The 23,168-nt window shown below is 39.2% G+C and overlaps 1 protein-coding gene across 1 annotated transcript; it reads left to right on the top strand.

Annotated features, from left to right (window-relative positions):
• The first annotated feature begins 517 nt into the window (after positions 1–517).
• On the top strand, positions 518–4,047 carry LOC103930412 (vesicle-associated protein 1-3). The gene is made up of 8 exons (XM_009339750.3): positions 518–696; positions 1,061–1,131; positions 1,231–1,312; positions 1,523–1,638; positions 1,738–1,899; positions 1,990–2,031; positions 3,379–3,456; positions 3,742–4,047. The coding sequence occupies exons 1-8, from the start codon at positions 645–647 to the stop codon at positions 3,853–3,855; spliced, it is 717 nt and encodes a 238-aa protein (XP_009338025.1). The 5' UTR covers positions 518–644; the 3' UTR covers positions 3,856–4,047.
• Positions 4,048–23,168: the final 19,121 nt, after the last annotated feature.

Here is a 23,168-nt window from a genome sequence, read left to right as displayed (position 1 = left end):
ATTTAATGTTGTTTCATGTTATTTAATGTTATTTAATAGCTTAGGAAGTTATAGGAAAAAAATAGAATTAAATTTAAAATATAGAGACGGCTAGCTGACGTCAATTAGCCGTTGCATTCAAATTTGTGGCTCGGGCCGGGGCTAGCTAGCTAATTGGGTTGGGCCAGCCGGTTGCCCTATGGTCCTTTTTTGTCTTGTGGGGCCATGAGTCCTTTGGCCTAACCCTCGGTTGGAGACGATTTTCGGGCTATTTTTGGCTCTCTAGCCCTTTAGACCTTTCGGTTGGAGATGATTTTAGAAATCTCTAAATCAGGCCTGGAAATAATGAAAATAAGTATATTCTAATTCCTAATATAACAAGAATTCACCAGTTGAACATCACAGCTACCCTATCCACCGTTGGATTCAGATTGACTCATTCAGATCGACGGTGAAACTTATCACAGCTAATCGACCCACCTGTGACGATATCACTCTCCATATTTTTTGAATCACGGAAACTGTTTCTTCTGCTATTTCTTCTTCCCATCTCTCTTTTCTCCTCCTCGCTCGGATCATATAATTTCACAAATCCTAATTTTTTAATTCAATTTTTCGTTTGAAATATCAAGAAAAAAAACTAGCATTTGATTGGATTCGCAGCAATGAGTACCGGAGATCTTCTTAGCATTCAGCCCTTGGAGCTCAAATTCCCATGTAAGCTTTTTTCTTTTCTTTTCTTTCAGAAGAACATTTTCTGTTTGGTTAGCAAGAAAATGCAGGAAAATTGAGGGACAAGTAATTTAGAATGCCGTGTTGGGTTTTACTGGAATTGGAACGGTGCACTTTAAATTATGCAAAATAATTATAAGGATGGGTTTAATTGTGCATACGATTACGGGTTTAATATTTTGATTACCAGAAAATTAGAAACTGACTTTGATTTAGCTTTGTAATGCTTAATTGTTATGTTTAGGGAGTGATTGATTCAAATGGGATGTTAATGTGATTTTTGTATTGGGAAAATTGTCCAATTTTGTTAATTTTATTTTTGTGGGTTTGTTTTCTTGTGGTGTAAAAGTTGAAGTGAAGAAACACAGTTCATGTTCCTTGCAATTGACCAACAAAACAGCTAATTATGTGGCCTTCAAGGTAATTTTTCGGTTCCCCTTAAATTTGGATATCGAATTGGTCTCAACATATGAGGTATGGACTTGTAATGCTTACTGTTTGGATATTGTGATTGAATAGGTTAAAACAACCAATCCGAAAAAATACTGTGTCCGGCCCAATGCTGGTGTTGTTTTGCCCGGAACTACATGCGATGTTACAGGTGAATTATTCAATTGATTTGAAGAGTTTTTGGTTCTTTAGCTTATCTGATATCTTAATCTTTTATTTCATGGTTCAAAGTTAAACTCTGAGTAATTGTTCTAGATTATATTCATTTCTTTGCTTTCATTGTTTTCGTTGTTAACGTTATGCTCAATTATTATTTCTCAAATTTCCTCGATTGTTCCTGATTTAAATTTGACTTTTGTAGTTACAATGCAAGCCCAAAAAGAGGCTCCGCCAGACATGCAGTGCAAGGACAAATTTCTCCTTCAAAGTGTTGTTGCACCAGAAGGTGCAACTATGAAAGACATGACTCCTGAAATGGTTGGATGATGCTCCTAACACGTATTATGTTTCCCACGAAGAGGTTCTGTTTTGGGTTTTGTTTTATTCACTTTAATCTTTTTGTGAATTTGTCTATAGTTCAATAAGGAGGATGGTAAAGTTGTGGAAGAGTTCAAATTGCGGGTAATCTACTTTCCTGCCAATCCCCCATCACCTGTCCCTGAAGGATCCGACGAGGGCTCTTCTCCAAAGGCTTCAGTCGTTGATAATGGAAATCAAAACTCTTCCTTGTTTGATGCTGTAAGGGTTTCTCTTTTGCAAGCTTTCAGGGAAGTTTGAAAACTCATTGAATGTGTGGAATACTCATTATCATTTTACTTGGAAAATTAGGTATCAAGGTCCCTTGAGGAACCAAAAGAGAAGTCGTCAGAGGTCAGATGTCCTTACTATTAGATTTCACAAATATAGTTGCTTTTGAGTTACGTAGGAAATTTATCTCGGGAATTGACACATTATGTTTCATTCTCTCGCATTTAATTTAATCTACCTGAATGGGGTGCTAAAATCTTGAATTTGGTGAAAGGGGTTACTTTAGGTTCTTTAATGTTTTCATTTTCTCTACAGTAAACTTATTGCGCAACTGTAGACAGTTGAAAGAATGTATCATAGAATGTCATTGCTAAAATATATTCACCAATAGTGCGAGTCGCATCATAGTGGTTAAGTTTGTTTCGAAACATGCCTGACATACCAAATTCATGAATATATTGAATGACAGTATACATGGAGGTTAGTAAAAGTCATTAAAGATTGTGATTTCCAAGTTTTGGTTCATTTTGTATGGCTTTGGTGGTGACGGCGGCAACATTCAACAATATTTAGAAACTAATAGGTAGTCTGAAGTACTTTCTTGACTTTCTTGTGATGGAGGCTTGCTTAGGTTTTTTTTTAGTGTAAAGTTCACTTTTATTTAATTGGAACCACTGTCATAAACTTCACTTTAATGACAGCGCATGAAACAAAAGCATTTTCGAAAACGTTAGGAGGGAGGAAGTGGAAGGATTGTGGGATAGAGTTCAATTTTGGGCTTCTTTTGGGATTTCAGTTTCCCTGGAATTTCAGGATATATCACTTCTTCCTCATTCATGCGGATTGGTGGGCAGCAATCTCTTAAACTTGGTTTTATTAGCATAGCTGTTTTGTAATAATTACTCGGGTTTATAGGACATTGTTTTCTTCCTTCGTTATGGATCTTGTATTCGATCCAGTGGACAGCATGTGCACTACTTCTTGTACTTTCAATTTATACTTGATAATAAAATCTGCGTTTCTCATAAAAAAGGACGGTGCATGTGGTTTATTATTACGTGTTAATTACTACATAAGGTTTTTGTCTACGCCTCACTACTATTCTAGTTCATTTTCTGCTTGCACGATTCTTCTATGGAGCTTCTATTTGTTTTTGACTAACAAATCCAGAGCAGATTAAGAGTTACTTAGTCCTGTTAATTTTCTTATTTTTGCATACTTCTTTTTCTAGCTATTAGAAGACCCTGTCGAGAAGTTCTGAGGACAGGGACAGAAAAGTGAACTAAAATTATTTTATTTTTAAGAATTTAAGGGGTAAAATGATATTATGAATTGAATGGGCGTGTGGAGCAAACTTGTGTGCAAATTGAATTACCGGCTGGTCCACCCTACATTGACCATCGGGTACAGAATTACGAATAATCCCTTCAGATTACCTTGCTTAAGTTTCTTTGTATATCTTTTCCTCAGGCATGGTCCATGATTTCCAAGTTAACTGAAGAGAAGACTGCCGCTTTTCAACAAACTCAGAAGCTACGCCACGAACTGGTATTGTTTAATTCTTAGTTTCTTACGTACATCTAAGCCTCATGCTTTTGATTGTCCCTGTGCTAACGGTTCTACTCGTATGTATCCCCATTTAACTTAATCAGCTGTCAATCTTTGTAGCAAAAATCCTCGAAAAATAAACTGTCCTTTTTATGAATTGTTTTGTTGTTTCTATTTATATTGTTGGGTGTTTGATGCTTCAGTTCCCCTTTATCGGAGTTTATTTTCATGTTTGTTTTCGTTTATTTCCTTTTGGCAATAAGAGAAAAATTTGAATTTGAGCAGGATGTGTTGAGAAAAGAAATTAGCAAAACCAGCAGTGGCGGATTTTCGTTGTTGTTTGTTGTGCTGTTCGGTCTTCTGGGCATCTTGGTTGGCTACTTCATCAACAAAACATAGAGAAGCTGAACCGTCGATTAATTAGTTGGATGCTGGCATAATCCTGTGGTGCTCCGCAGTTTTCAGAAACGTTTTAGGCACTCTTAAACTGTAATGTAAAAATTTAGTCTTGATTAATTTGGCACTGTTTTTGGGCAAATCTCCTTTATATATTAAAGTTGGACAATGACGACATATCATTTAGTTTGCAAATTTTGTCTATAAATTTAGTTTTCTTAGCATTATCTCGAATATATTGGTTTTCACTTTAAATGATGGGAGGAGGCATCTTTAGTGACCCAAATCTTGTCAAGTTGGCGTCAAATGTAGGGATAAATGCTCTTAATTTGCTCGTAGGCACATATGCAAGTGCTGATACCAGTCAATTCTTTAAAAGACCTTAATTCTAACTTCAGCAGACACAATAAGTTGTGTTTAGAGTGCTAAATGTGATTTAGGATAACCAAAACTCTCACGGTATTTGCTAGAAAAATTATAAAAAAAGTAAAAAAAAAAAAAAAAAAGAAAATCATCATTTGAAAATTACAAACCATGATGACGTCATTTCCTCATTAACAAACCAATTTACACACTAAGCAATAAGAAATGACAAAAAAGAACCGAAACAGTCGGCCAACAAATCAAACCACCTAGCTGGGCTGATTTCTGATAAAAACCCAAATACATACTACTCATGTAATACAACAAACAGAAGCATATAAAATTAGAAGCAACGCTAGCTAGCTGGGCTGATTTTTGAACTTGGACCATGCACGATGCATGCATGGAAAACAACTTAGATGACACAGCTATAAGTATTTTGTGTCAATGAAATAAAGATATGTAGACAAAAGTTTATCCATGTCTTTATTTCATTGGAACGGAACTATCGTAATAGTGTAACTGTGTCATCTAAGTTGTTCTCACATGCATGGGGCTAGTTTTCCATGGTTCTAGTGGTTGTAGTTTCCAGCCCTCCTGGGCTTGAACCAATCTTTTTATTCTGATCTTGGCGAGGAAAGGGCCAATGCTTCCGATCACCTTCGTGATCGTGAAAGAGGTGGGGGCAACGGTGCAGACTAGCTCTGGTGATGAAGGCTCCACACATGGTCCCAAACACAAACGCTAAACCAGGCTTCATTAGCCTACCTGCTGTTTGGCTCATTTTTTTTTCTCAATTTAATATAGTGAAGTTTTTGTGATCGGAAGTATGAGGAAATGGAAGAGCTCAATGGGTTTTATATAGTGGGAAATTTTGAGTGCTGGACAAGTCTTTGTTTGGATCTTTCTTTTATTGGTCAAATGTTTTATTGTTTGGATATCACGAATGTACGTTCCAATTGATGACTCCCATATGGCATAAGCCGATTTGCTAGCCCCTTCTTCAAGGGTCAATGACTTGAAGCAATTTATATTAATGGAATGGAAATCCTAACCAATTAACCAGCGAGCGCAGGTGTATAATATATATTAAAGCAAATCACATTATGTACTCTCATGTTCGAGTGCAATTGCAACTTCATACTTCATGTTTAAAACATTACAATATCACAAACAAACTTATATTTTAGTTTCAATACCATACATCTGTTAGTTAATCGGTCAATTTGACTGTTAAATGATGTGGTAACTGCGGATCCCACTTTTTTGTTGATGTGGTTGTCAAATTTGTTCCATGTGGACACAACCAATAATTTTTTATGCCTACATTTTAAAGACATTTTTCACGGAAAACGAGGCATTGACCTCTTTCCCCAAGTTCTGTCAAGGCCGACTCTGACCATGTCCTCTTCGAAGTTACTTCCACCTACGACCTCGCCGACCAATGCCAAGGCCTGCAAGCTCGACCTCGCCCAATCCCGCATTAAGCCCACGCTCCTCCACCTCGAGGTAGTTGTCAAGTGCAACAACTGCATCGATGGTGTCAAGTTGACACCACTAGGTTGAAAGCAACAACATGACACCACTTGAACTACGTTATGACTTGATATCCAAATTCAAGTTCAGTCCCAACAAAAACAAACATGTTGTAACTTATGAAGTTTGATGTGCATCAACTCTAGTTGACCGCCACTATGTTGTATGCCAGTTGACACCACTAGGTTGAAAGCATCATGAAGGCCAAGTTCGAGTTCATTGCTTTAGCTTGCTTTCACCAACATCGTTTGCAGCAAGTACAAGAGTAACTTTAAGTCATCTCCTACACATGACAAGCACATGTCTACGCTGCAGCTTGAAGTGGGGGCATTTATTGACATTAAAATTTTAGTGAATTAAATGTTCATTAACAAATTAAACTTCGACATGCCAGGGCTTACGTGGCATGCACCGTGGGTTTGATCACAACTTGCACACATGACATGTGACTCATCAAACAGATGAGTCATTAAGAGTGACACGCGTCGACATTTGGCAAAAAACAATTAAATAATTATCTTTAATTAACCTTGATTTAAAACAAACAAATTAATTGATTTAAGTTAAAGGAAATAATCAACAAATGAAATGAATGCCAAATCAGGGAGATTAACCAAATTAAGAATAAAAAGTGGTTGATTTATTTGATTAAGTCAAAGATTACTTGATTAAATCAAATCCAAATCAAGTCTTGGTTTTTTTGTCAATTAACCAAGTCCAAAATCAAGACTCAATCAAGACATGGAGAGGCCTATAAATCCAAAGCTCCAAGACAAAGAAGGGGACCGATGCTCATACACCAAACACTCGTGTTCTTCATCAAGCTCATGGAGAATCAACAAGCACAAAAAATGCACGTGCCAATTCATCCACACCAAAGTTGAATACTACCCACCATGTGAAACTACTCATGGTCCGACTTCGTTTAAGGTCAAGCCAATACGATCTTTGAAGAAATCAAGTCCGATTCAAGATCAAGTCTCTACGACCCTTGGGTCAACCACACACACACATCTTCAGAGAGGGAATTAGAGAATCAAGTTTAGAGATTATAACCCTAAAAATTCATTTAAACGAAATGTATTACTTTGTACGTGTTCTTGTTTCATTCTTTGTAGAAAATTTTGTGTTTACAGGTTTATTATGAAGATTAAGAAATTGAATAGTTGCGATTAAGAAGCGTTAGTTTACAGTATCCTTTAAGAAGAAAAGGGTATGGCACCATTTAATTTGAATGTCGTTAGTGTAGTGCAATCACGGTTAAGAATAATATCGTACCTTTATAGTGTAATATGACATCAACAACTTAAAGACCATCTTGTTATAGTAATATCAACACATTACTAAAATTAGTTTATGGATAATGCTAGGGAGGCTAAATTTGTAGACTAAATTTGTGAACTAAATGATGTGTCACCAATAAGAAATAAACACGTTAATCAACGCTTAAGTAATAATTAAATCATCAACTTTCATGTTTACAAATTTGGTCTCCCTAGTATTACTCTTATTTTATTTTGAAAAGGCTAAATCGCCAAAATGGTCTATGAGATTTGCATAACATATCACTTTGGTTCCTGAGATTTAAATCAATAGAAGTGGTTCCTGAGATTGTCCACCATCCATTATTTTGGTCCTTTCGTTAAAAACTCCGTTAAGTGTCTCGGAACTCTGGGCCGGAAGTTTGGGCAATTTTCAAAGCTTCATAACTCAATCGTTTCTTAACCAAATTTGACCCATAATATATCAAAATGAAGATAGAAAAGTGTAGAATAAGATTATACCTTGGAAGCCCAATGGTTTCCGGAGATGGCCCAAAAATAGCCTCAAAGTTGACTGGTCCGAGGGAAAACTGGAAAGCTCGTCGGAAATTGGGTAAACTTTAAACGTTCATAACTTCTTCAATACTCAACGAAATCAAGTGATTCAAAAACAAAAATCATACTTCTTGATGAGATGAAGAGAATGGTAAATTTTTAGAAGGCTAAAGCTCTGTGGTTTGGTCGGAAAATGGCTCGAAAGTGGCTATCTTGGTCTCGAGTTAGCCACTTTCAAGCCATTTTCCGGCCAAACCATGGCAAGTTAGCAAGGTACCATTCACTTCGTCTCGTCGAGAAGTATGATTTTTGTTTTTGAATCACTTGATTTTGTTGAGTATTGAAGAAGTTATGAACGTTTAAATTTTACCTAATTTCCGACAAGTTTTCCAGTTTTCCCTCGGACCAGTCAACTTTGAGGCTATTTTCTGGCCATATCAGGCAACCATTGGCTTCCAAATGATATAATCTTATTCTACACTTTCCTATCTTCAATTTGATATATTATGGGTCAAATTTGGTTAAGACACGATTGAGTTACGAAGCTTTGAAAATTGTCCAAACTTCCGGCCAAGAGCTCTGGGACACTTAACGGAGTTTTTAAACAAAGGACCAAAATGATGGATGGTGGACAATCTCAGGGACCACTTCTATTGATTTAAAATCTCAAGGACCAAAGTGATGTGTTATGCAAATCTCAGGGACCATTTTGGCAATCTAGCCTTTTGAAAATTTAAGGGGTAAATGATCCCTTAGCTTTTCTTGCAGAACCTTTCCCCGTTATTAATAGGAGGATAAATGGCAATTGGAGTCCTTCGATTCGAATCACTGAGTAGAACTGCCAATCGTTATGACTGCCGGGGGAGCCCGATCTTCGTTTCTTTCAGAACCTCTATAGAGCAGGTAAGCTGACTCAATTGAGGCCAAAGAGACCGTACTAGGATCTAAGAGACCACAAGGAGTCATTCTGACCGCGGGAAATACCAATTGGATCTTCTACTTTATTGAATCAAAGGCACACGTTTTCTACTTCATACGCCTGTCAACCTCTAGTGAAAAAGACGGGAGAAGAGGGTAATAGTTGTGGAGCCAAAGATAATCAAGAAAAATATGAAGGCGACACATGGACTTTTGGGTGAAAAAGACAAAATTACGCTTAAGGCACACCGGGATTCCCACGATAATACAATGGACAATAACGGCTCAATTGAGGTCAAAGGTGATCAAAATGGTATCCTTCTAAAACCCTCTCATCACTCCTCATCAAATCCTCACCCACAAGGTAATTCCCAATTATTCTTTTCAAATTGAGATTAATTACCAAATTAATTGCAAGATATTATTTCACATAATATCTTGCAATCAATCCCACAAATCAACCATACGTGGCCGGTGCCAATTCTCCTAATAGGGCCGACCACACCCTTATATATAGCCTTTCATTTTCTCTAAAAACCTAAGTCCAATTCTCTTCCAAAATTCTCTAAACACACACTCTCTCAAATTCTAACCTTTCCCCATTCATCGTGGGCACGTGAGTCTCTTGGCTATAATCTTAGGTATTAATTGTTTTGCAGGTGCATTTTCATCCAAGAAGGAGAAGGTGGAAATTTGGATCCACAAATTGGTGCTTTCATGAAAAGTCTTGATTCATACTCTTGTAGAAGACTCTCGCATTCAAAGTTTCTAATTTTTTGTTCATTTGTAGATTTTTCATATGTTTTTATTTCTAGAATTTTTGTAAAAAATTCTTTGAATAAACGTAAAAGAATTTGGACCATGGCGATCTATGAGGCTCAACACAACGACGAGTGGAGTGGCACCACCCCCATGAAGCACCACCATAGTAGCCACCACAATGGCCACCACGGCAGCACTCACTGTGGCTACCATTGGTAAGCCTACAACTCACTGTGAGCAGTGAGCCTAGGCGCTAAGGGCAACCTAAGCCGTTGCCTCAGTAATGCAACCTTAAGCTTAATGCACGGCCCAGGGCATGCCAGCCTAATTCACGCCAAAGGTAGCGCAGCGCTCCGCGCCACTTCAAACCATACGAGCCCAAGCCCAAGGAGAACTGACTCGAGCAACCACTCAATGCGAGACCAGCGCGCATCCGAGTTAAGCTAAGGCCCAACTCCCACGTGTGCCGTATGTGGAGTAGCCTACTCCCATGGCCCAACCCACTCCCGTGGTGTCCCAAGCAACCCAAACCGGTCCAAGATCGGTTTAATTATCCAGGCTTTAGATTTCTAGGCTGACGATTAAACCGGGGGCATTTTCACCCCATTTTTTCACAAATTTCACATTTTCCAACTCAAATCTCATGTCTGGAGTCCACCACACTTCTGCTACTCACAGAGACACATTTCGTCCGAGCTCTTCTAACCCAAATAGTGACCAACACTTGTCTCGACAAGTCATAAAGTTGACAAGTGCCTTTGCTCAGCAGACGACCTTGTTGAATCAGCTTTTGTAGTGCACCAAGATGCAACGTGCCCCTGACGAGGTGTCCTGAAGCAGGAAAAGGGCAGATGAGGAACCTCTCCAACAATGTCCCGACAAGCGGCCGCTCAACCAGCCATGAATCGAGCGTTATGGCAGTGTACATTTTCGATTGGGCCCCCGAGATAACATATACTCTGGTCTTAGCGCGCATATGAGCGTGCACTCTCGATTAGGTCCACGGACGAGTATACATTCACAGTTGGGACTTTACTCTGATAATCAACATGAGCAACCTTCCAGACAAAGTGTTTATTCACAGTTAGGCCCGTAAAGAGCATCCGTCACCCCACATCAGAGTAGGCATCATGACGGACGGAGAAAAGCAGTCACTCAATCTAGCTTAAGTTCAACCAGCAGCTTGCAAGGAATTTGCTCGTTTGCGAGGAACGAACCATATGCACTGTAGTCTCGACACAGACAAGCTGAGCATATAGGAGAGCAACCTAGACTAGTAGGTGAAGATTAGGGACAGCCAAGAGCTCCGTTGCCCTAACAACGGCAAATTCAAGAAGAAGTAGAGAGGCTCTTGACCGAGCGATTACGTGATTTCTAGCCCAACGAGGTCATCGATGAGGCTACGACAATACATAACCAATATGAACAGGTCACCTTTCACGGATGAGATTGAGCAGGCAGAGCCTCCATGCAAGTTTAGCATGCCATATTTCATATCTTTCAAAAGAAATGGAGACCCAGAGAGACTATTGAAGCTCTACCAAAGCACAATGGTCCTTTACCGGAATAACGATGCTTTTATGTGCAAGATATTCGCCACCACTTTAGAAGGAGAGGCACAAGATTGGTTTCAAACCCTACCACCACGATCCATCCGGAGTTTTGATGAGTTTTCGTTGGTTTTCACAAAAAATACTAATCTCACCACTCGATCAAGAAGAAGTCTAATCATTTGTTCAATGTGAAGAAAAATCTAAAGGAGTCGCACTGCGACTACGTAAGAGGTTTAAAACAGAGAAGGCGAAGATAGTCAGAAGCAATGACTCGATAGCAAGTGTAGCTTTCCAAAAATGACTCCCAACAAAACACCCGTTGTTTAGAGAATTGATCATGAAAGAAGATCTAACTGTGGTAGACTCTTTCGCTCTAGTACAAAAGTATACACTTTGGGACAAGGCTCGGCAAGCAGACAAGGCACCTGAGCATCCTTGAAAAAAATTAGCAATAGTTCAAAAGAAGGAGGACGGAAAACAGTACAACAATAAAAGAAGGCAGGAAGCCAATCGAAGGGACCGATCATTGACTAAAAAAGGCTTAACGCCCAAGAAGTATTCTAAGTTCTCGATCTCGATCCACCAAATCCTTCGCGACATTAAAAGCGAACCATAGTTCAAGCTGCCGAAACAATAAAAAAGAGATACTTCCAAGTTGGACCACACCAAATACTGCGCATTCCATTAAGGTCCTGGTCACACAACTGATGACTGCTACACTTGGAAGAATTACCTAGAAAAGCTCATGAATGAAGGCAAGGTCAACAGATACTTGGACAAGCCAACTGAGTAGCCTAGAAGGAATGTAGATGTTGACGAAGAGCTGCCTAACAAGACGATTCAGATTAATGGCATCTTCACCGAATCTGAGCACTTAGGGGCCATCAATAATTCTAAGAAGAGGATGATCCAACAGGCTCTACTAGTCCCGCAGGTACAGGTAGTTAACACCCAACCTAGACCATTATTGGCTTCACCGAGCAAGATGTCGAGGGCGTCAATTTCCTGCATGACGATGCATTGGTGGTAGCTGTCCAACTAGCCCATGCTATAATTGACAAAATGATGGTTGATGGTTGATAACGAAAGTGCAGTCAACCTACTTCAACTCTCAGTAATTCAGAAGATGAGCCTGGAAAGCAGAATCATACGCCAAGCGGAGATACTCACCGAATTCAACGAACACACCTCAGCTGCTATCGGCCATATCACACTTAACGTGAAAACGCCGTTAGTTGTCTCAAAGTAGACATTCACAATAGTAAGCGACCCATCTCCATGCAATGGATTCTAGGGTGACCTTCGCTGATAAAGCTGAACGCCGTCACTTCAAGCAAGTATAAAAAAAAAATCTGATTCCGTATCCCGGAAGGAGGAGTCGGAGAAATCAAGTATGACCAAGCTATATCTCAACGATGCACTGTGCAAGTATTGAAGGAGTAAAAAAAGAAGACTTTTACCCCCGTTGAGGCTACTTAGGTCCAAGGGGACGACAAAGCTACCAAATAGCAATTACAGCAAGCGGATCAAGAAGATGGTGTCAAAACCAACGGGCAAGCAGATAAGATAGGATGGAAACTCGAGGAGGACACTGAACACATCATTCTTGATCACCAGCAACCAAAGAAGACTTCTAGAATCGGCTCACATTTGAGCCCGAAGGAAAAGGAAGAACTCATGATTTTCCTTAGGGAAAATCGCGATATCATTGCGTTGTCACTTTCTGACATGCTTTGCATCGACCCCGAGATAGCTTGCCACAAGCTGCACGTCGACCTCGTTGCCAAACCGGTGATCCAAAAGAGAAGACATTTTGCACCCGAGCGAGTAGTAATCATCGAAGCAGAAATTGACAAGCTACTAGAAGCCGAATTCATAGAAGAGATATCACACTTAGCATGGCTTCCCAACGTCGTGCTAGTGAATAAGAAAGAGAAAGGCAAATGAAGGGTTTGCATAGACTACACAGACCTCAACAAAGCATGCCTGAAAGATCCCTATCCAGTTCCCCTAATCAATCTATTAATAGATTCAACTTCTGGGAACCAGCTGCTCAGTTTTTTGGGCGTATACTCAAGCTACAACCAAATAACCACATACGGGACCGACAAAGGCCCAAGCCTTGGCGGACTTTATATTAGAATTCACACCTAGCCTAGGTGATGCAACAGAATGGCCCAACGACGTCCCAGAGGCAGCCGAGCACACTTTAACCGTGCTTGCTCCACCCGATAGAGACTTCTGGCATTTGCATGTAGACAACGCATCCAACTACAAAGGCTCATAAGCAGACGTGGTCCTTGTCACCCTAGACGGTTCGATGCTCGAGCAGGTGATCACTTTAGGCTTCAAAGCATCCAACAATGAATGGCAAAAGACTTGGCAGTGAAAAAGCTTGAAATTCATTCTAATTCCAAGCTAATCACTACCCAGACTACTAGGGAGTGCACGGCAAAACATTCAAGGATGGTGCAATACCTAGAGAAGGTACGAAAGCAACTTGAGGCATTTCAAACTTATACCCTCACTTAAGTTCCACGAGCAAAGAACGTTCACGCGGACATGCTAGCCGGCTTAGGCTCCGCCCTCAACCACCAACTCAAACGCTTTATTACAAGCTAAGCATAGAGGCAAAGCCAGTAGCCGAGGTGTTAGTATAACTCCAAACTAGTAAAGTTCCATTATGGACTACTTGGTTAGTGGCACACTCCCTACGGAAAGGTTGGAGTCTAGAAAACACCAAATGAAGGTAGCACGCAACTACATGTGGAATGGCATTCTCATATGAAAATCCTACACTGGTCCATATCTCCACTGCCTAGCGCCTTCCGATGACCTAAAGGTTATAAGTTCAATCCATGAAGACGTTTGTGGAAATCACTCCGGAGGCCAATCCTTAGCATAAAAGGCCCTTAACGCAGGCTACTACTGGCCTACCATGCAATAAGACACCAAATAATTAGTGCAAAAGTGCGATAGTTGCCAACGTTATAAGCCGATGCTAGCATTGCCTACCAACGAACTACACTTGCAGACGAGTCCTTGGTCATTCATGCAGTGGCCAATCGACTTGGTAAGACCAATGCAGCCTGTTACTGGGGGTAGAGGCATGATGATTGTGGCAACTGACTATTTCCCCAAGTGGGTGGAAGCAGAGCCCATGATGACCACAACACAGACGGACATATAGCGCTTCATAAGAGGAACATCATTTGCCAATTTGGCATCCCACAATCCATTGTCATAGACAATGGCCCGTAATTCATGGGAAACGATTTGGTAAAGTTCTTCCAGAAATATGGCATCAAACAACACATGTCCACACTAAAGTATCCCTAAGGCAATGGGTAGGCCGAAGCATTCAATAAAAAATCCTCGACTGCCTCAAGAAGTCCCTTTCCGACAAGAAGGGAAAATGGCCAGACAAATTTCCTGGATGTCTATGGGCGTATCGTACCACCAAATGACGAGTAATCGGTAAGACTCATTTCTCTTTGGCATTTGGTTTAGAAGCAATCATTCATCCTAATGTCATTGTGCCAAGTATCAACACTCTACTGCCAAACATTGAGAAAACTGGAAAGAAGATGGCTACAAATCTAGATCTGATAGAAGAGAAGCGCGAGAAGGTCATCACCTGAATCGTAGCCTATCAGCAGCAGCTCCTCTCCAGCTACAACAAAAGAGGCAAGATCTGGCAGTTCCAACCTAGAGATCTAGTCCTAAGAAAAACCTTCATCACTGCTCGAAGAGAAGGTCCAAGAAGATGGATCCCATCTGGGAAGGTCCGTAAAAGTTCAGCAAAGTAGGCGGTAAAGGTAGCTACACCCTCGCCACCATGAATGACAAAGAGATCGAAAAATAATGGAATGCCTACAATCTGAGGAAGTACCATGCGTGACCTCCCGTTACATCAAAGCTTGAAGACTCAAGCAGCTTAACGGGCACCACCTCAGAAGTCGAGGACTATTCAGTTGTTATGCAGTTTTTACTTTACAGCTAAGTTTTCATTCATTTACTCGTTTTTCAATGAGGAATTCAAAAGTAATTTACAACTTGGCTCGACTACATGTTTACAACAACTAAATCACTCCTGCACTTCAAAGGAAGACCGCGCCCTTTTTAGGGACTTATCACAAGAACTATGCCTCTTGGGGACTAACCATGCTCTTCAGTACCAGAGGGTAAACTAATTCCCCGACAACCACATGGGTCTGCTCTCGAATACAGGAGGATAAACTTTACATTTCAAATATCCAAACGTGGATGAGTCGGGTTGCCTTGGTATAACTAGGTGTACGATGCCTTACGCTGGGATTCCTAGAAGTATCCACAATGGTCTTTTTCAAGGCTTAGCTAACAGAAGGATTTTGGGTCTCTTGGCCTAATCCGTGGGGAACCGGGCCTCAGAGACGAAGGAAGCACATTACGCAGTACACCCTATAGACGGCTGCCCTGAAACCTTAAAGCTGCTACTGAGTGTATTAAGGTAGCCTACGATTTCCAAAAGATTACCTACGACTTGCCCTTCGAGCAGTAAGTACCGCTAAACTTGTACAACCGCACATTTTTATGAAAGTTTAAACAGGTTAGCATACATACACAAAGCTTCATCCATTGTCGACATACTACACAGTCGATAAGCTTCATTTTTGCCAAAGTGTGGAACAATTTACATTAATTCCTAAAGTGTTCTGATACTTGCTACGCAACTTACAGAATTGGTTACATAAAATATGTTTTGATGAAGTCCACGCAGCTAAAAGGATAGAAGAAAGCCAAGGTTAATAGCCAAGTGGTCAAGCGGACTCATCTGCTTCTGTAAGTAAGACGTCCAGTTGCCGGCCCAATAGGTTCCAACTTTGCAAAAGCTCTACACCAACATCTACGGCTGCATAGGCTACGCGGGCCTGTCTGCTTATAGAGAAGTAGCACGCCTGCCGCTGGTTTAGAAAGTCTAAGGTTGAGTGAGAACAAAAGAAGCGAAGATGAAGAAAAACAAAGGAAGCAAGTTTTTTAAATTTTCTAGCAAAATTGATAAACAAATAGCAAAGACCGAAGGAGCTCAAGCAAAGCAAAAAGCAACAAGGAAAACAACGAAAATCCTAAAGACTACCTAGAAGATTACTTTTCAACAGCTTGGACATCCCACAACTACTTGGTCGCCTGATGTGGTAAAACTAACACACAAATTAAACCTTATAAATTATGCAATCGTAGTATGAGCAAGTAGAGATCGTTCTATTCCGAGGATTAGAAGGGATACTAAACAACACAAATTAAACTTAAAAACTGAAAACTATGTTAAACGAACATTAAAACAATGAGGGGAGGGAGGTTTTTGGACGAATTCCGACTTAAAACAAGTAAATTGAAGAAACAAATTAAGTTTGGTAAGAAAATTGGGTGAAAGGCTAGTTAGAGGATTCTTTTCCACACATGAACCATATGCATACAAATCGATTTCCAGTTATTATTCCTATAAACCATGAATAACAATGCCCCACATTAATCATGAACAACACTAATTAACTCTCAGATTTTCCTAATTTCATTGAATTAGACTCAGCGACGCAATCAAATTATTCTTATCAAGTTCCCTATATGAATAGCATGATAGAGATACATATCAAAGATCATTAAGTTCTATGAAAATCATAAGCATTGACAAGACATTTGTAACTATGAACTGCATGATACCCTTGCCAGGAATTTACTTAACACAATCATGACTAGTGACCTTTACTACTTGTGAATATAAGTTCATAATGATTAGGTGAAATTCCCTTATATCCTAGCATCAAATCCCTGCATGCATACTAAGTAGGCCTCCTTAATAAACATGCAAGAATAAGTTCTCTATAAAACATATAAGTAAATTGCATACATGCTTTATGAAACAATAACTAGAGGAAATCAATTCATATAAAACATATGTCCATGGCTTTGAATTCACCTTTAGCTAAAAAGAAATTTAGTTACACATGTTTGTCATAACTAAATAAAAACAATCTAAATTAAACATTGAAATCAAGTAAGGAAAGAAAGAACTCTGAGACACTCCAGCAATGGCAGAATTGGCTCCTCCTCTCCTTCCAAAGCTATGGCACACTTCTGTTTATTTCTCTATATCTTTCTCTTTAAAAAACTCTCCCCTATTCTGCGGTAAGGGTGTGCATTTATAGGGCAGACACATGGCATTGTTTGTGGAGGCAAAGGATTAGGGCACCGCCCAATTCTAGGAGAAAAGGAATTAAATTGTTTGCACGATTTCAGGACTTTTATAATCAGATATGCATTGTTAAAACATGATAAGGACTTGTAAATTCAGATGGGAAGGATTTAGAATAGGATAAGGACTCCTTTTGCAGCTGGAGATGAGCTTAGAAAATGTTGGATTAAATATGACAATATTTGGATAATATGGGATAAGATAAGATAAGACTGGATAAGATCTCCTTGTTTTCAGCTGATTCCTTGTCTTCCAAGCCTTAATTTAATTCTTCCAGATTTGTAGCACATTTTTAGCGTCATTTGTCACCAAAAACGTCCATCCATTATGTTCCATACACGTGCTATCCAATCCAAGTCCAAAACTGCTCCAAATTGCTCATTTTGGCCATTTATTGTCATCTTCACCAATTGAACCTACAATAATACGAAAATAACTTAAATCACTATAATAAATGGAAATTAATTAAGTAAATGCAAAGAAATAAGATAACAAAATTGCATAAATATGCTTCTATCAAATTCCTTCACACTTAGCTTTTGCTAGTCCCCGAGCAAAACAAAGAAAACAAAATAAAACCTAAACCTTCCAACAATTGCCTCAGGGATTTCCAATGGAACATGACATTTTAAAAATCACTACTCACATAGATTTTAGCCATCCTTACTCTTGAATATACACTTAACCACAGTCACCACTCACTAGCTCACATTTAATCAATTAAAACAATATTTTGAATGTAGTAACATGCCTTAGAGAATTCACTCAATTCCTCACCGGATATACTCTTTATTTTCACACAGATTTTCTGACTACACTCCCTATACTAACTATACGTGAGAAGATTGATGTAAACATGTAGACTAGCACTTACATATGTTATAACAAAGATGGCACTTTCTGGAATGATTAATACAACATGTATATGATCTCATGAATGGAATGCCACTACTTAGAAGTGAGAACCAGGGATACCATATGCTCGTACCATCTTTAAACTCCACATATTGAAACACATAACAATAAAGATAGACGTCTAAGGGTTGCAACGGGGCTAAGGTATTGGCTAACAAAGAAAGGTTAAGGAGAAACAAAGGTTCTTAAAGTGATAGTAAGCAACATAATGAAATCAACACTTAGAATTCAACTTTTGATTGCAGCAACCAACTTTAAACATAAAGGGAAGATTTATAAAACTTTTAGGGTTAGATTCACATTTTTGGACCTTTATTCAACAACCAACACTTGTGAGCTTATTCTCACTTATTTTCAACCTCTTTTTTCTTTTTCTACACAACCTTTTCTTTTCTCTTTCTTTTTCCACGTTTTTTTTCTTTCTTTCTTTTGAAACACAAAGCGTACTCCTTCACCAATTCACAAAGACAAATTCTTCCCCCACACTTGTTTTTCTATATATTGTAGATCAAAAGGAATTCCCAACAAGTCATGCTCCATTATTCTTTAAGAACAAGGGTATGGATAGTCCTATACTAGGCTAGGTAGGGATAATGCAGGCTAACAAAGAAAATAGGCTAAATAACGCTTAATGGGGTCAAACCTACAATACATATGTAAGGGATAAGGCTTTTTGGCTCTGGTGGTAACTAAACAACTTCATCTTGTTATTTGTTATGCAATCAATTTTATGCTTTGAATGAAACAGGCATGAGTTCTAGTATTTGAAACTAAAATGATGAAAACGCATTCTAAGTAGCAACCAAGCAAAGAAATAATGAGATCATGCAACAACTTTAGAAAACAAGAATATCAAGATTAATAACTCTCCAAACAAAGAATAGGCTCAAGTCTCTTAGGGTTGTAGCGTTAGTTTGAGTTTCTTCCTTCAAGCATGTTACAAAAACTGATTTGTCCTTTTTGTTATTACATGTGAATTCGTAAATGACAACTACAACTAAGCATAAACCAAAGAGCATATCAAACTTCCACCCATGTTTGTAACTTTCTTTAATAGTCATGCAATTAAAAACCAAATCATCATCATTGTGTTGGAAGGTACTCTAAGACACAAACAAGCAACAAAAACGACTCTTTTTGGTTTTTTCTTTTCTCAAACTTTTTCTCGATTTTTTTTCAAATTTTTTGTAATATGACACACACTAAAACACTTTAAAACAGTGAATAACAACATTAGTAGTGATAGGTGGTGAATTTCGAAAATACATCATGAAAAGCATCTATTTACCCCCCCAACACCTAAACCAAACATTGTCCTCAATGTTTCAAACTAAACTGAAACAAGAAAGCAATAAAAATAACAAATAGCAAACAAGACAATCATGGCAAAGTAAAAGCAATAAAGAGAAGGGTAAAAGAGAGCAAATCTGGTTGTAGGAGACAGAGAGTCCATCGTCTTCCTATTGGAACACATGGGTTGCCTTCCAAGAAGCACTTGCTTTAACGTCTTCCAGTCGGACGATACCTTCAATTAAGCTTCACGAGGGCCAACAACATAGAGGGGTATGTCCTCCATGGCATGCTCCTCAAAACTTCCATGCATTGGATCCTGAACGGAAGGGGATAGTGATCATTCCTGATTGTGGTGTTAAGCTTCCTCAAGTTAATGTAAACTCTCCCACCAGCTTGGATTCGATTGAGTACTTGAACCAAAGAAGGTAACAACCTATTAGTTGAAATGGGTATTGGAATTGGAATAGGTGGCTCACTAATATGTTGCGATGAAGACTCAAAAGTAGTAGCACAGTCAACAATTTCAGAGGTAGTTCTCTTAGCCTTGGGTGCTTTGAGGGCAATGACTTGTCCCGTGTGATCCACTCCAATTCCCTTTTCAATAGTGGTGCTCAATACATCATTCTTGATAGGTGCTGAGTGTTCCTGCCCTATATTTTCAATCACATTAATGCCAAAACAAGAACGAACATCATTAGGATACTTAACAGATTCAGAAACATTAAAATTAATCACATTGCCAACGCTCCTTTGGACACATCAATCTTGGTTTAGGCTGTTTTCATGAAAGGTTTTCCAAGTAAGATTGCCAATGGTGTAGAATGAGTCGAATCTTCCATGTCAAGCATATAAAAATCTGTTGGAAATATCAAGTGGTTAACTGAATTCGAACCTAAGTTACCTGTATTGGACGGTTTAGAAGCTTTAGGGGGCTACAGCAAGGGTTGTTCTACACTTGCCGTGGCCTTGTCTTATTCTTGCTCCTCGAGTAGCAGCTTCTCATCCTCCTTGTGGCTTGATTTAGATGTTTGCGGTCAGTTCCAACCTCCTTGCCACTTCTTAACGTGATTGCCTTGGCGGTTTCCAATCCTCCCTTTAGATTTACAACGGTTGAACTAGGTAGTTTGCCTTATTCTCTAAACTGTACCATGAATTCCACCATTTGCCCCATTTGATTCTTCAATTCACCCACCTCTTTGGCTTGATTTTGTAATCCCTGCATCAATGAAGTTAGTATTTGAAGAATTTTATTGTTATCTATTGACAAACCTGAATTTGGTTGGGCAGATTGTGGTTGAGGTTATGTTGGTGTGAATGGCCTTTGAAATATCCCTAAGGGTGGCTGTCTAAATTTGCCTTGTTGTTAAGTTTGTTGATGCCCTATCCACTTCATATTTGGGTGATCTCTCCAACCCGTATTGTAAGTGTTGGAGTATGGATCATACTTTGGCTGATTGTGGCCTTGATACCAAATGACGTTGGCACTTTCCCATCCCTCATTCTTTATCAATTGAGGGCATTAATCAAAGGGGTGTCTTTGCATAGAACACACCTGAAGTACTATTTCCTTGCACTTTGATCCTTCCATAACCTATGACAAAAGAATAGAGAGATTAGCTATTTGAGATTGAAGTTCTAAAATTGAACTTACCTTATTAACTTGTTGTTGCCGTGGAGGGTCTTTTTGTCCAATTCCTTCGTATTGTTGTGCATTCAAGGCTCGATTTGCAATTAAGATATTTGCATCAACTGGTGTTTTGTCAACCAAAGCACATCCTGCCGAGGCATCTAGCATTTGTCTCTCAATTGGAAGAAGTCATTCGTAAAAATATTGAATTAGAAGCTCTTCTTTCATTTGATGTTGAGGGCACGATGCAACAAGAGTCTTGAAACACTTAAAATATGTTGGAAAGGATTCTCCTTGCTCTTGTTGAATTCCATTAATCTTCTTCCTAAAAGAATAACTCTTGAAGTTGGGAAGAATTTCTCTAAGAGCTCTCTCTTCATGCTTTCCCAAGAAGTGACGGTTCTAGGTGCCAATTCAAAGAGCCAATCCTTAGCCTTTTCCAAAAGAGAGAATGGAAAGGTTTTCATCTTCAGAATATTGCCATCCACGTTGATTGGTGTCATACTCAAGCATACTACTTCAAATTCCTTAAAATGCTTGTTTGGATCATCCATGGACAACCCATGGTATTAGGGAATGTGATGTAGCAAACTAGACTTCAATTTGAACTCAACGATCTTGCCTTGAGCTACCCTAGGATATTGAATGCAGATAGGCACGACATTGTCCAATCTTGAGGCTGAAAGTTCCTTGATTGTTCAATTGTCCACAGCCATGTGTTGTTCCTTTTCTAATTCCTCTTCAATTTCAACTTCAGATTTAGATTCAGAACTAGAACTAGGTGAATTGAATTCTAGCTGCTTCCTCTTCTTTCTCAAAGTTCGTTCAAAATCATGGTCAAACTCCAATATATGCTCACGAACAGGTTGAGAACTTCGAGTCATAAACTAGTACCTAAAACAAAGAAAACAAAACAAAACAAAATCAAAAATACAAAAGAAACACGAAAAAAAACTAAGGGGAAGATTAGCAATTTTGCTAATCCCTGGCAATGGCGCCAAAATTTGTTGTGGTAAAAACTAACACACAAATTAAACCTTATAAATTATTTAATTGTAATATGAGAAAGTAGGGATCAGTTCTATTCTAAAGATTAGAAGGGATGCTAATCAACACAAATTAAACTTAAAACTGAAAACTAAGTTAAACTAACATTAAAACAACGAGGGGGGAGGTTTTTGGACGAATTCTGGCTTAAAACAAGTAAATTGAAGAAACAAATTAAGTTTGGTACGAAAATTGAGTGAAAGGCTAGCTAGAGGATTCTTCTTAATGTCATTGTGCCAAGTATCAACACACTCTACTGCCAAACATCGAGCAAAATGGAAAGGAGATGGGCATAAATCTAGATATGACAGAAGAGAAATGCGAGAAGGTCATCATTTGCATCGTAGCCTACCAGCAGCAGCTCCTCTCCATCTACAACAAAAGGGGCAAGATCTGGCAGTTCCAACCTAGAGATCTAGTCCTAAGAAAAGCCTTCATCACTGCTCGAAAAAAGGCTAAAAAAAGATGGATCCTATCTGGGAATGTTCGTACAAGATCAACAGAGTAGGTGGCAAAGGTAGCTACACCCTCGCCACCATGAATGACAAAAGATTGAAAAACAGTGGAACACCTACAATCTGAGGAAGTACCATGCGTGACCTCTTGTTACATCAAATCTTGAAGACTCAAGCAACTTAACGGGAACCACTTCACAAGCCGAGGACTATTAAGTTATTATGCAGTTTTTACTTTACATCTAAGTTTTCGTTCGTTTACTCGTTTTTCAATGAGGAATTGAAAAGTAATTTACAACTTGGCTCGACTGCATGTTTACAACAACTGAATCACTCCTGCACTTCAAAGGAAGACCGCGCCCTTTTTAAGGACCTATCGGAAGAACTACACCCCTTGGGGACTAACCATGCTCTTCAGTGCGAAAGGGTAAACCAATTCCTCGACAACCACATGGGTCTGCTCTTTAATATAGGAGGATAAACTTTACACTTCGAATATCCAAACGTGGATGAGTTAGGCTGCCTTGGTATAACTAGTTGCACGATGCCTTACGCCGGGATTCCTAGAAATAGCCACAATGGTCTTTTTCAAAGCTTAGCTAACTGAAGGATTTTGGGTCTTTTGGCCTAATCTGTGGGGAATCGGGCCTCAGAGACGAATGAGGCACATTACATAGTACACCCTATAGACGGCTGCCTTGGAACCCTAAAGCTGCTACTGAGTGTATTAACGTAGCCTACGATTTCCAAAAATTGCCTACGACTTGCCCTTCGAGCAGTAAGCAATGCTAAACTTAT

Source organism: the organism of the source record quoted next, unplaced genomic scaffold, assembly GCF_019419815.1.
Source record: "Pyrus x bretschneideri cultivar Hongxiangsu unplaced genomic scaffold, Pyrus_bretschneideri_v1 Contig8, whole genome shotgun sequence".
Classification (NCBI taxonomy): domain Eukaryota; kingdom Viridiplantae; phylum Streptophyta; class Magnoliopsida; order Rosales; family Rosaceae; genus Pyrus; species Pyrus x bretschneideri.
The sequence above is the reverse complement of the archived record's forward strand: the minus strand, read 5'-3'. Positions and strand labels throughout refer to the sequence as shown.